The following is a 12,562-nucleotide window of genomic DNA, read 5'->3' on the forward strand; positions in this document are numbered from 1 at the left end:
GTTTACCACTGTGTTACATCACCTTTCCTTTTAACAACACTCAGTAAGCGTTTGGGAACTGAGGACACTAATTGTTGAAGCTTTGTAGGTGGAATTCTTTCCCATTCTTGCTTGATGTACAACTTCAGTTGCTCAACAGTCCGGGGTCTCTGTTGTCGTATTTTGTGCTTCATAATGCGCCACACATTTTCACCTTGAGACAGGTCTGGACTGCAGGCAGGCCAGTCTAGTACCCGCAGTCTTTTACTAAGAAGCCACACTGTTGTAACACATGCAGAATTTGGCTTGGCATTGTCTTGCTGAAATAAGCAGGACGTCCCTGAAAAAGACGCTGCTTGGATGGCAGCATATGTTGCTCCAAAACCTGTATGTACCTTTCAGCATTAATGGTGCCTTCATGCCATGCCATGGGCACTTGCGACTGCACATTGAGAAACGTTGTTCTTAAACTGTTGGACTATTTGCTCACGCAGTTGTTCACAAAGTGGTGAACCTCGCCCCCCCTTGCTTGTGAATGACTGAGCCTTTCAGGGATGCTCCCTTTATACCCAATCATGACACATGACATGACATTAACCTGTTCACCTGTGGAATGTTCCAAACAGTGTTTTTTGAGCATTCCTCAACTTTCCCAGTCTTTTGTTGCCCCTGTCCCAACTTCTTTGGAACGTGTTGCAGACATCAAACTCAAAATGAGTGAATATTTGCAAAAAAAAATAAAGTTTATCTGTTTGAACATTAAATATATTGTCTTTGTAGTGTATTCAATTGAATATAAGTTGAAAAGGATTTGCAAATCATCGTATTCTGCTTTTATTTATGTTTTACCCAACGTCCCAACTTCATTGGAATTGGAGTTGTAGTATATTTAGTAATGATTAGTAATCGTGGAGGCATTAGAGACAAAATCCTTTTAGTGTTCAGTGTGAGTGTAAATGCATTTCAGACTGCCTTTATTCCTCAAAACACACATTTGAACATGCTTACTCAACTGGAAACAAAATTGAAACAGCAGCCACGAAGAAAAGAAAGAAAGAAAGCAGAAGAAGAAGACCCTCTGGAGCAATTTTGCATTATCATCTGATTTAGATATAGAATATCTAATTTATATGTCAAATCCTTTTTTATCTTTGATCATTTATGTCTTAATGATTATGCTTTATATAATAAGCTATGAAGTAAAGACAAATTGAAGTACAACAATAACTTTGTGAATAGAAAATATACATTTTTTTTGTTACTTTAAAAAAGAATATGTAAATTCAATAATAATAATAATAGATAGATAGATAGATCGATAGATAGATAGACAGATAGATAGATTACTAATTGTGTATTTATAGCTTGACAGTGGTATGTAATTTCATTTTCAATAATAATAATAAGAAGAAGAATTCCAGTTCACTGATAGAAATAAAGGTTCTGTGCAGTTACATTTTTCATTAATGCAGTTTAGCCCCCACCTGAAAGTACAGAGTCAGTAGTGCAAGATTACAGTAAGGTGCAGATATGAGAAATAAGAATATCAATTTAAGCATAAACATGAAAATGCAGTCATCTTCTGATTAAATATAAAACGTATGACCAACTTAGCTGGAAGGCAGTATCACTACATCACTGTTGTAATTTTAAGAAAACATTGCGTTTTGTCTTTTAAACAAATAGTTCCTGATTGACCGCAGACGATTTCAGTGTGAGAGGATAAAGAGGAGGAAGAGAATTATACAGTGCAGAGTGAGCAAAGAAGCAAAAGTAGGACGAGACAAGTGTGTTTGTGTGTTTGTGTGTGTGTGTGTGTGTGTGTGTGCGCGTGTGTGCTCATCTTACTATCATTGTAAGGACTACATGTCCTCCAATTGATAGTGCTACATGACATTTTGCTTGTCCCCACTTGTCCTCACACATGTTGTTTTCATTCAAATTACATGTTTTTTGGAAAAATGGTTTATGGATACTGAGGATAAGGTTAGGTTTAGGAGGAAGTGTAGTATTGCTTAGTTAAGTCCTCACTAATAATGTAAGACAAATGTGTTTGTGTGTGCGTGTGTGTTACAGAGGAAAGTCAGAATATTCCATTAAATCTGTGTTTTATCAGACATGCTCTGACACACTTCAGCACACTGATAGTTGTAATAGCAGAAGGAGCTTAGAGACAATGCCTCTGCCACAAAGAGCTTAGCATAAACCTATAGCATTAAATTGCACAAAGCATCCCAACAGTAATATTACAATCACCACCCCCTCCCAGACACACATACACACCCCTAATACAGATGTCTCCGCCTTATTTCTTTCCTCATGTGTTCCTTTGTGTCCTTAAGATTCATAACATCGCTGTCCACAGAAAACCTCCAAAGCTGTAATTTCGCAGAAGAAGGCAAAAATGTAAATTAATGTCAGAAGAATTTATTTAAATTCATGTTAAAGCATTTCTGTGAGTCTATTCACCATGAAATTTTCACAGGATGTAAAGAATTGTTGCCTTAGTCAAACAATGTAAAATTGACAAAAATGTAAAATGTTGTTTCTTAGACATTGAAGATATGCTAAAAACATTATTCTGTTCATTCCTCTGTCACTTTATGCAGGTGGCCCTTCTGAAGTTTTGAAAGAAAAAAAATGCACTGATCTGCATTCATATATAACTCGTCTAAATAGTGTATTACTTATTTAAATGTTAATTTTGTTTATTTTCTTTTGTTTTCTCATGCTTGCAAATTAAGTTATGTTTAAGAAGTTATCATTATTGCAACATAGCAATATTGTTAGCTACTGAAGCTTAATAATGTGTGAATATACAAACATCAATTGTGGAAAAGTTGGGACATTTTTTATTAATTCACTTAAACCTTAATCAGAATATTCAAGTTACACTGTTCTGAAACATTCCACAATAAGCAGGTGAATTGGTATCTGGTGAGGTTATCCTGGGAGTATATGGAGCATCCACCAAAGGCTCAGTCTTTGCCAAACTTCGGGAGAGATTTGTTGAACAGTTCAAAAAGAACATTTCCCCACACAAGATCACAAAGAATTTAGATCTTCCACCATCAACCGTACACGATATTGTGAAAAGATTCAGGGAACTGGAAGATATCTCAGTCAGTGTGACTTTCAAGCCCTCAGACAGCACTGCATGAGAAACTGTCATGTTGCTGTGTTAAATATAGCCACATTGGCTCAAGAACACTTCAGAAAATGTTGCCACTTAACACAGTCTGCCACTGCAGAAGAAAGCCATATATCAATTCTATACAGAAACACCGCTGAGTTCTCTGGGCCTCAGCTCATCACAGGTGGTCTGAAAGACAGAGGAAATGTGTGCTGTGATCAGATGAGTCCATGTTTCAGCTTGTTTTTGGGAATAACGGACGTTGAGTTCTCTGTGCCAAAGAGGCTATTCAGACGTTTATCAGTGAAAGGTGCAAAAGCCAACATCTGCATCAGTGCCAGTGGCATGGGTGACTTGCATTTGTATGAGGGTACCATTGACATGGAAGTGTTTATTGGGATTTCAGAGAAATATATGCTTTGCCCTCAAGGTGACATATTTTCCCAGGAAGTCCATGGTGGTTTCAGCAATGCCAGGCCTCATTCTGCATGCCAGAGTGTATGGGCTCGATTGGCCTGTCTGCAGTCTAGATCTGTCTTCAATTGAAAATGTGTGGCTGTTAAGCAGCTGAATGGGCAAAAATTCCAACAATGAGTATCCTTTCTTAGTATACTCTTATTAAAAAGTGTAATTAAAAGGAAAGGTGATGTTTACACAGCAGCAAACATACCTCTGTCCCAGCTTTTCTGAGTGTGTTGCAGGCATCAAATTCTGAATGTTTTTATATTTACAAAATAGAATTAAGCTAGACAGTAAAAAGATTGGAAATCTTTTGTCAGTTAAATAAATATTTAAGTGAATTAACAAATCACAGATTCTTGCTTTTATTTCATTTTACAAAAATGTCCTAACCTTTCCGGAAATGGGGTTTGTTTTTGCCGGGTGGATGTTTTCTTCATGTTTTGTAACAGTAATATCAGACCCAAATAAAGTATCAGTATGCAGTGGGAGACCGACAGGGCCGCATGATGGAGGGATGTGGAGGAATTTTCTCTCTCTCGCCGTGCTAATCTGTACATGTAATCTGTTGTCAGCTGTCATTGTTCTCTGCTGGAACCTCATTCAAACTACAGAGTTAATCCCCCCTCTCTGACCTGAGGAAGAGAACGACACTGCACTTATCCCACCCCCTCACTAACACATGCACACGCACACACGTGCACACATGCACACACGTGCACCAAATTAATATCATATAAGCATGTGTGGAATGAATAATAAATTCAATATAGAATGGAATAATAGAATGCAATAATAAATGGCAAAATATTGAAATAGTTGGAAAAATATACAAAAAATCAATGATTTGCAAATCCTTTTTGACCTGTATTCAACTAACAACTGCACAAGGACAAGATATTTAATACATTGTTTGTATTAAAATTTGATGACCAAAAACCAAAAAGGTTAAGTCAGGGCATATTTACCTCTTTATGAGTCATCACCTTTCCTTTAACAATGTTCAATTTTTTGTACCAATCATCTGGGAACTGAAGACAGCAATTGTAGTTGTGAAAGTTGATTCTTTCCCTATTCTTGTTTGACATAACACTTTAGCTGCTCAACTGTCTGGGTTCTCGTTTGTTATATATCACGCTTCATGATGCGGTGTGTTTTCAGTGGGACAAAGATCTGGAGTCTAGGCCAGTCTAGCACCTGCACTCTCTCATTTTGAAGTCACATAACATGTTCTCCACGTTATTGTCTTGCTGAAACATGCAGGTATGTCTAAAAAAGACGTCATCTAGATGGCAGCATATGTTGCACTAAAATGTGTATGTGCCCCTCAGCATAAATGATGACATCACAAATTTTCTAATTTACCACATTATCCCTGTCCCATGACATTGACTGGCTTTGAACTGGGAACAATCAGAATTGTCGTTTTCCTTATCAGCTCAAAGAACAAAGCATCCATTACTTCCAGTAACATTTAAAGGTAGTGTGTATATCTATCTATATCTGTATCGCTGTTGTCAGAAGAAAACCTCGTATCTTCGTTTTATCTGACATTTTCCAGTTTTTGACATAATTTGAAAATACCTGTCACCCTTTCTATTGCCTGTAAATTTAATGATAAATGGACCAAAAGGAAGCCTGGTTCCAATAACTTACATTAAAAGCCATGTAGGTTTTTCCTTCTCCTGTAAAGTTACAATTTTGGAAATACAAGGTTTTGTTCCGACAGCAGCGATACATAGTATTCAACAATATTGTGCATAAGCATACAATGTTTTTCCATGTTTCTCTCACTAGCATCTTACAGAGGGATGCTAGGTTAGGCTCTAGTAATAAAATAATGTCTTATTTTTTAAGTTTTTGGGTATCACCCCATTCACCTCAAGCCTGATATAACAACATTAACAGTAAAGAAAATCATTATCAGTAAGCAGATGAAAGGAAAGACAAAATGAAACAGGAAGAACAGCTGCATAAAGAAAGGGAGGAAGAGAAAGGAAGAAAGAAAGGATGAATGACATTTCTGCAAGTGGGGAAAGGGGCTGGTGGGGTTGTAGGGGCGCTGTGAGCCTGCAGTATTTTTAGGGCAGCAGAGAGCGTGAACGACAAAAATAACAAACAGGAAGTGAGTCCAAACGCGACAGGAAACCACGGTGCTGCAAAGCAGTGCATTCATATCACATTCGTATCGTATTCACATCGTACCCCCCACCCCTCCCCACCCCCCCGCCAGACTCCCACTGTCACCTGCTCTCTCACTCCCACTCTGCATCTCCCAATAGGGCTTTCAGTAGCAATCAGGCTCCAACACTGGAGATATTCATCAAACTTTATTTTTGTTTTGAAGAAAAGTTTTTAAAAACATTTAATCTACAAACTATTCTTACATATGAATTATTAAGAACAAAATAATAATTAAAAAAAACAAGCGTTCTCACATTATAAACAACATAAGCAACAATAAAACAGGGTTTGTAGGAATCCAGATCCAATTTGGGACAAGTTTAAAAACATGTGACCTGAAGCTGTGACTGTCCAATAGGAACATCTCTGACTTCTCCTCAGATTATACAGGCATGACTTTCCACTGAAGTTATCAGACCATCTGTGGGTTATCATTATCACGTTAAACTACATCAAAGTACGCTTATTATCTGATTATATCATGGATATCATCAGTAGCTCTACAACACTGAACACCTGCATGGATCACATACAAGATTTAGACCAGTAAGGCTATAGAGAGCCCGTAAACAATAACATGCAGTGTCTAGTAACTGTATAAACTGCATGGGTGACTGGATATCAAACCATTATGACATCTTATTTTAATTATTTATTTATTCACTATTAGCCTGATCTTCTTAAACTGTTTATTTTTGCAAATGGTGAATAAATACATTTAAAAACAAAACAGTAATAAAACATTCATCCTTTTCATAGTCTTTTTAAAATATGGTACAAGTTTTGTTGGTGCATTTTGTCTGTTCTGACTTCAACAATAAGGCTAAATATCACGATTTGTATTGCATATCATGGAAATATCTTTGAGCATCATGATCTATTATTTTGCCGTATGTCTGTATCTTGTATGTCTGGGTGAGACACTCTGTTCTGTGAAATATTCTCAGGTATATTCTCAGGTAAAATATTCTTATTAAACAAACAAATAAATAAACAACATAGTTTACCTTGCTCACCGAGGCCTGTTTACCAGTTTACATCAGTCGTGCTCATAGTACATCAACTGAATCAAACTGTTCTTTCAAAGTTCTTTCAAGTCAAAAATAAATGACTGAATATCTGGGGATAAAGCAAAATCCTAGCTAACACTGTCCAATATGTACTATTTGTCAGCTCTCCCAAATCATATATTTTAGATTGCTTAGTTCTGTGTTGATTGCTCCTGTTTGGCTTCCACTGAACACAGTAGCATAGAGCCAAAGGTCACAAGTGGGGAGGGAAAAAACCCTTCAAATCATCATATTCACAAAGTTCTCCTGCACGGTGATGCCTCACACACAGCGGTGCTCAGTTGTAGGCATAAGAGTCGTAGTCACTGTTCCTGTTTGACGATGGCTCTCTGCTGGGATTTACAGAAAGCTTCTCCAAACCTGGCAAGGCACGAGAATCAAACTGCATTAACCCCTTAAAATCCCAGGGTTATTACATACAAAGGTTTATTATTCAGTTACTACGGTGACTTCAATGCAAAAGGGCTGAGCTATTCTGAGGTTATAGAAGTGTGTAATAAAACTTTGTGCACCCTGTCCAGGGGTTAAACTGTGTACCACCTGTGTATAAGTGGGAAGAATGTAAGCAAAAGTGAATGAGTAAATAGTGTGAGCACACTCACCAGGGTAGGACTGCCTCTTGACTGTATCGTTCTTTAGCTGACCAGCCTGGCCTCTGTGATAGGACACTAAAACAGCACAAATAGTTGAAAAGGCTGCACCATCTTCTACAAATGTCTGCAAGAATGTGCACGTGTATATATGTGTGTGTGTGTGTGTGTGTGTGTGTGGCAAAAGAGAGAGAGAGAAATGACTCACCACTCTGACTTTGCGTCGGGCCGATCCAACGATTCTGCCGCTTCTGTGAAACTGCAGTACATGAAATAGAGCCATTAACAGCGTGCCACAAATATTAATGCCGCCACAATACCAAATCTTTTGTAAATTCGGAGAACAATAATAAAAGGGTTATTAATTGTCGCTGGTTCAAAAACAATTATGGGTTGTCGCTGTTCAAAAACAAAACAAATAAAAAAACAATGCATCTCCAAAATGGTCATTTTACAGGAGAAGGCAAAATGCCCTCAAATTCTATAGGAATTTAATGTAAAATATAATTGAAAGTAAATTTGGAGCATATCTATTGGTCCATTCATCACGAAATAGTCACGCTGTGAAAAGCAGCTGCTGCATTCAAATGAGGTGGAATATTAAGTACATGAGAAAATTCAAAATAGATTTAAATAGCTATTTATCTGGCCAGAGAGTGTTTATTTTGAACATACTTTTGATGAAATATAACACATCTATGTGATAGTGGGGGCTTCCCAGAGACACCTGGAACCAAACCTCTTCAAAGATATCAACTACTTTTTTGAAAACAAGGTATTTTTGTTACTATTTGCTGTAGTCCGGTTTATTCACATCCTAAAGATACATGAGAAAAGATTTATTGCAAAGATAAATGGATTTAAACAATGTGCTGAGGTGTCTTAGATTATGACTCTACTGTATTAATTAATTAAATAACTTCACCCCTTTAATCCCAGGCTTGTTATTCCAGTATCTTAAAACTTTAAGACTATTCAGTAACATGTACTATGAGTACTCTAAATTATGATGCATTATGAATTATTCTGCAACTAATATCAAACTAATATGTAAGTCATGTAGATATGAGTGTGACAAACAGAAGATCAGGGGTTAAAGCAAATTTGAGTATGATGTTAGTATTTACAGGATCTACTTCTGTCTAATTTTATAAAAAAAAAAAAAAAAAACTTCTGTAACTCACATCTCTTGCGGGCGGCTATGTATGTCGGCCATGCAAATCGAAAGAGAATGAGAGTCAGGACCAGCACCACCAGCAAGCCAGTGGCTACTTTATAGGCCAACAGCTCGTTGTTGTCTGAAAAAAGAGAACAAGAGGATCAGTGCTTGCAGTAAATATGCGCTGCACTAATTAAGATTATGCATTATTTCTTTGCACGATGCTCTCTTAAACTTGCACGCACCATCGCAGGCGATGGATACTGTCCAACAGTGGTCATTCGTCACAGTTAGATTTTCATTGATCATGTAACCATTCTCTTTCTTGGAGGCCTCATTGTAGAACTTGAATTCGCGAAACTTTCCGCATCTCCTCTCCTCACACAGCTCATTGGCCAGATTTTTTTTCATCACAGCACTGTTTACACATATAGGCTTTGTGTTTGTGAAGTTTATTGAGAGGTGCATCCTGCCATGACATGGGCTTGTTTTGCTCCATTCCATCTTCACCCTGGCCAGTACAGGTGGTAGCACGATGTGAATGGGCTCAAGGGTTTTTGTTTTAACACATGGAGTGGTGGCTGGTCTTGGAGACGTCATAACAGTTTTTGTTGAAGTATTGTTTGGAGTTGTAGAAGGTAAGCCTGAAAGAAAAGTAGAAAAATAATTAAATATGGAAAAGAAGAGAAACACTGATCTCTACATAGATCATTAATTATGTTACATACAGAGTGATAATAGCTTTGATAAAACTGGTTTTAAAGTTCTGTAAAAGGTTATCGCAACACATGTGAGAACTCAGGGTAAAGTCCAATCTAACCACCTCAGTCCAGCGCATATACTGTAACTGTTCATGCTGGATGAATCTAAAGCACTCGAAAGCAATCTAAAGCTAATAAAAACAGTAGCTTGTTTGTCTAAGTGTTTTAACTGGCCATGGTAGAACTTTAAATATGATCAAAATTATACAGGAACACTTAGCTTGGCCTCCATAAAATACAGTGGCAGATCCGTTACAGTATATAAATAATGCTTACGTTTTTTTAATTACATCATATTGTGGGAGAGAGGACTTTGTAGCTTATCATCAAGCCTTTGTAACGCTGTGTCACTGAGAACAAAAGACCAAAGTGATATCTGCGGCTTTCTTCAGATGCTCCTGCGCGCTCTTGCTCTTTGTGCAGTTTACGCATAAGCACAGTCTTCTTTTCTTCTTTTTTGTTTTTCTTTTCTTTATTTATTTACTCTGCAGCCCTGGGTTTTTCAGGGTGTGGTCAAATTCTCAAGCAAACTGCAGCCATTAGCAAGCTGAAATGATACACTATTACACAACGTATTTAGGTTTTAATAGTGAAAGTGACTAAATGCCACATAATTTCATTCTCGTTTTCAAAGAAATCTGCTGAAAGTCTGAAAATTCCCAATTTGATAAGCTGTTGTGCTAATAAACACTTGACACCCCACTGCAAAGCGCATTTCTCTAACACATGTACCCACACTTACACTAGAAGAAACAGATTTTAACAGCTGGTACAAAAGAATCGAGCTAAAAAATGAACTGCGATAAATTATAATAAGAAAAAGCAAGACTAGCGCATAATAATTATATTAATAATAATAATAAGTTCAATTTATATAGCGCCTTTCACAAACCCAAGGACGCTTTACATCATAAAAAAGCATAGTCGCTTATTCTTGTTTGATTTTAGTATCATAGGGGAAAAACGCCACAGAAGATGTTCCAAATGTTGTGACGTAATTCATTAATTAAGTAAATAATAATGAATTTGTCATTTTCCTTCTTTTATTCAAAATCAAATTAGGATTTTTGTTAAATACGATATGGAAATCTGTGCTATTAATTTACATTCTGTTTTGATGAATCCTTTAATGCAATGATACAATTCACAAAACCATTTTTATGTCCGTCGGTTTTATGCAGACAGACTATGAGCTGATAAATCATCATCATTTCCTCTGAAATGCATCGAGAGAGCTCTAACAGACGATCTCTTAGCGTAAGACTGAATCCAACACTGCAGTGAATCAGCAATTTTTGTAAAGATGTGAATGTGAGATTTTAAAGCACTGAATAAAAGGCCAATTTGCCCTAAAGGCAAACAGTAAGAAGGGGCTTCCTGCTAAAATGTGGACTAAGTGCATAAACGTATCTATTAAATAAATGTCTGTAATAACTAAAATCTATTAATGCAATGCGATATGATGAGTCATTAAATAGCAAGGAATTATGCTTAAAGATGAAATACTTTAGTGTGTGTTTCATCGTGTCGGGTTAGGAGTTATTAGAGTTATCGCCATCACCATCTGTCTTTAACTGCCTTTTTACAAAAGCAACAAGAGACAGGCAGCTCATTTTAAAATAACAGCAACTACAGGGACAAATAGTGGTCAGTGATTACGAACGCCACTCTTCTGCAGTATTTTGTGGCTTAACCCTTTAAAATCCCAGCCTTTCTGCATACTAAGGCTTATTATTTAGTAACTACAGGGACTTCAGTGCAAACTGGTTGAGCTATTGTTAGGTTACAGAAGTGTGGTTACAAAGTTTGGCCCGCTGGCAGGTTACAAACGTTTGGCCCTAGCCATTTAAGTGGGTTAATTCATGGCAAATTTGGCTCAATGCAGTTACGAAGAAACAGAGTGTCATGCCTTTGAGTATAACACTCATTGGAATAGTGCAGAGAGGGACTCTTTCCCGCTGAAGGCTTACAGCAAAATAGAGGCCCACACTCTTCAAAACAGGTTCTTGGCTTGGGCGTACGGTTCTAGAAACAGCCTTTGTTTGGTACAGAACACAACGTGGAGCTTTGTTACATTTTAAAGAAGCTCTTCACACTCACACATCTCATTTACAAAAACAGTCAAACAACTATCCACACGGAAAGTTCTTTCAGGAGCCAAAACAGCTTCTTATACACAGTTACATACATAACAATTAGGTGGGAAGCAGAAGAGCACTGGCACTGAATTTAGGAAACTGGGTCCCCTAAAATGTTTGTTGTCCCCCTCATATTCTGATACCACTGTACACCCACGACTCACAGAAAGAGCCAGCTGCTTAATAATGTATCTCACCATCAACAGTACACAGACAAAACTGACCACTATTTATCTCTTATTGTCTTATTGATAATGCAGCTCATCCATGATAACTGTTTTCAGACAGACCCTTCACAACTTCCTAAATGACATTTATCATTTTAAAATCTTGGGTAGTCTAATGTAAACATTTAGCTTAATGTTAAATGCTAGTGGGTGGAGAGGCCTTGAGACAAACAACGTGTTTGAGACAGAACAACAGCAAGTAAACAAGCAAATTACATGCTCATTTTTTTTTCTCTTTAAAAATAACCACGATATTGGGGGAACATTTTCTTTTGCAGCGTGGCCCATAAAGCTCTAGTTAAGCCCCTGCTTCTGTGCGCCCTTTTTGTCACCTGTATTTTTGAGAATCCACACCGATATAAGTGGCTCAGTGTGGAAACGCATGAGTAGATTTTGCTTTTTTTATCATAAACAATTTGACATTTGTATAACATTCATATAACAGCTAACAAGGAGCGAAACTGTGGATTCAGGCCTTCGTCTGTGAAAGCCTGGGGCTGCTCAGTGTGATCCAGTGAAGGGTGGAGTATCTAAAGGTAACTGTTGCAGTGAAATCTGGTGGTTCATGGCACTGCAGCCTTGTGTGGACTCATTCGTTTGTTTTTCTTTTAGAGCAGAACCCATAAGAGCCAGAGCAAGCATTAAAACATAGACCATGCTACAGATTTAATAAATAGAAGTTCTACTCACCAGCGAGTAGGACAGCGGGCATGACCGCCAACAGCAGAATGCGTTCCATCAGTAACTAGCAGAACATAGAAAATGATGTGTCTTCCAGTCAAAACACTGTTTACCGTACTGTGTAAAAGTTTAGGCATCTGAGAAAAACAAGTATCTCCAAAACGGTAAGTTTACAGGAGGA

The 12,562-nt window shown here is 37.4% G+C and overlaps 1 protein-coding gene across 1 annotated transcript in view; it reads right to left on the reverse strand.

Moving 5' to 3' along the window:
* Window positions 1-6,004: 6,004 nt before the first annotated feature.
* LOC108426124 (T-cell surface glycoprotein CD5) overlaps window positions 6,005-12,562 on the reverse strand; it is a 7,884-nt gene continuing 1,326 nt past the window's right edge. Inside the window, exons 2-7 of the mRNA XM_017695395.1 lie at window positions 12,391-12,445; window positions 8,820-9,218; window positions 8,600-8,713; window positions 7,624-7,674; window positions 7,428-7,493; window positions 6,005-7,185 (exon numbers count right to left, since the gene is read on the reverse strand). Of these exons, the coding sequence (XP_017550884.1) occupies window positions 7,103-7,185; window positions 7,428-7,493; window positions 7,624-7,674; window positions 8,600-8,713; window positions 8,820-9,218; window positions 12,391-12,445 (768 nt within the window). The 3' untranslated portion in view covers window positions 6,005-7,102. The remainder of the gene's footprint in view (window positions 7,186-7,427; window positions 7,494-7,623; window positions 7,675-8,599; window positions 8,714-8,819; window positions 9,219-12,390; window positions 12,446-12,562) is intronic.

This window comes from Pygocentrus nattereri, chromosome 5 (genome assembly GCF_015220715.1).
Source record: "Pygocentrus nattereri isolate fPygNat1 chromosome 5, fPygNat1.pri, whole genome shotgun sequence".
NCBI classification, from domain to species: domain Eukaryota; kingdom Metazoa; phylum Chordata; class Actinopteri; order Characiformes; family Serrasalmidae; genus Pygocentrus; species Pygocentrus nattereri.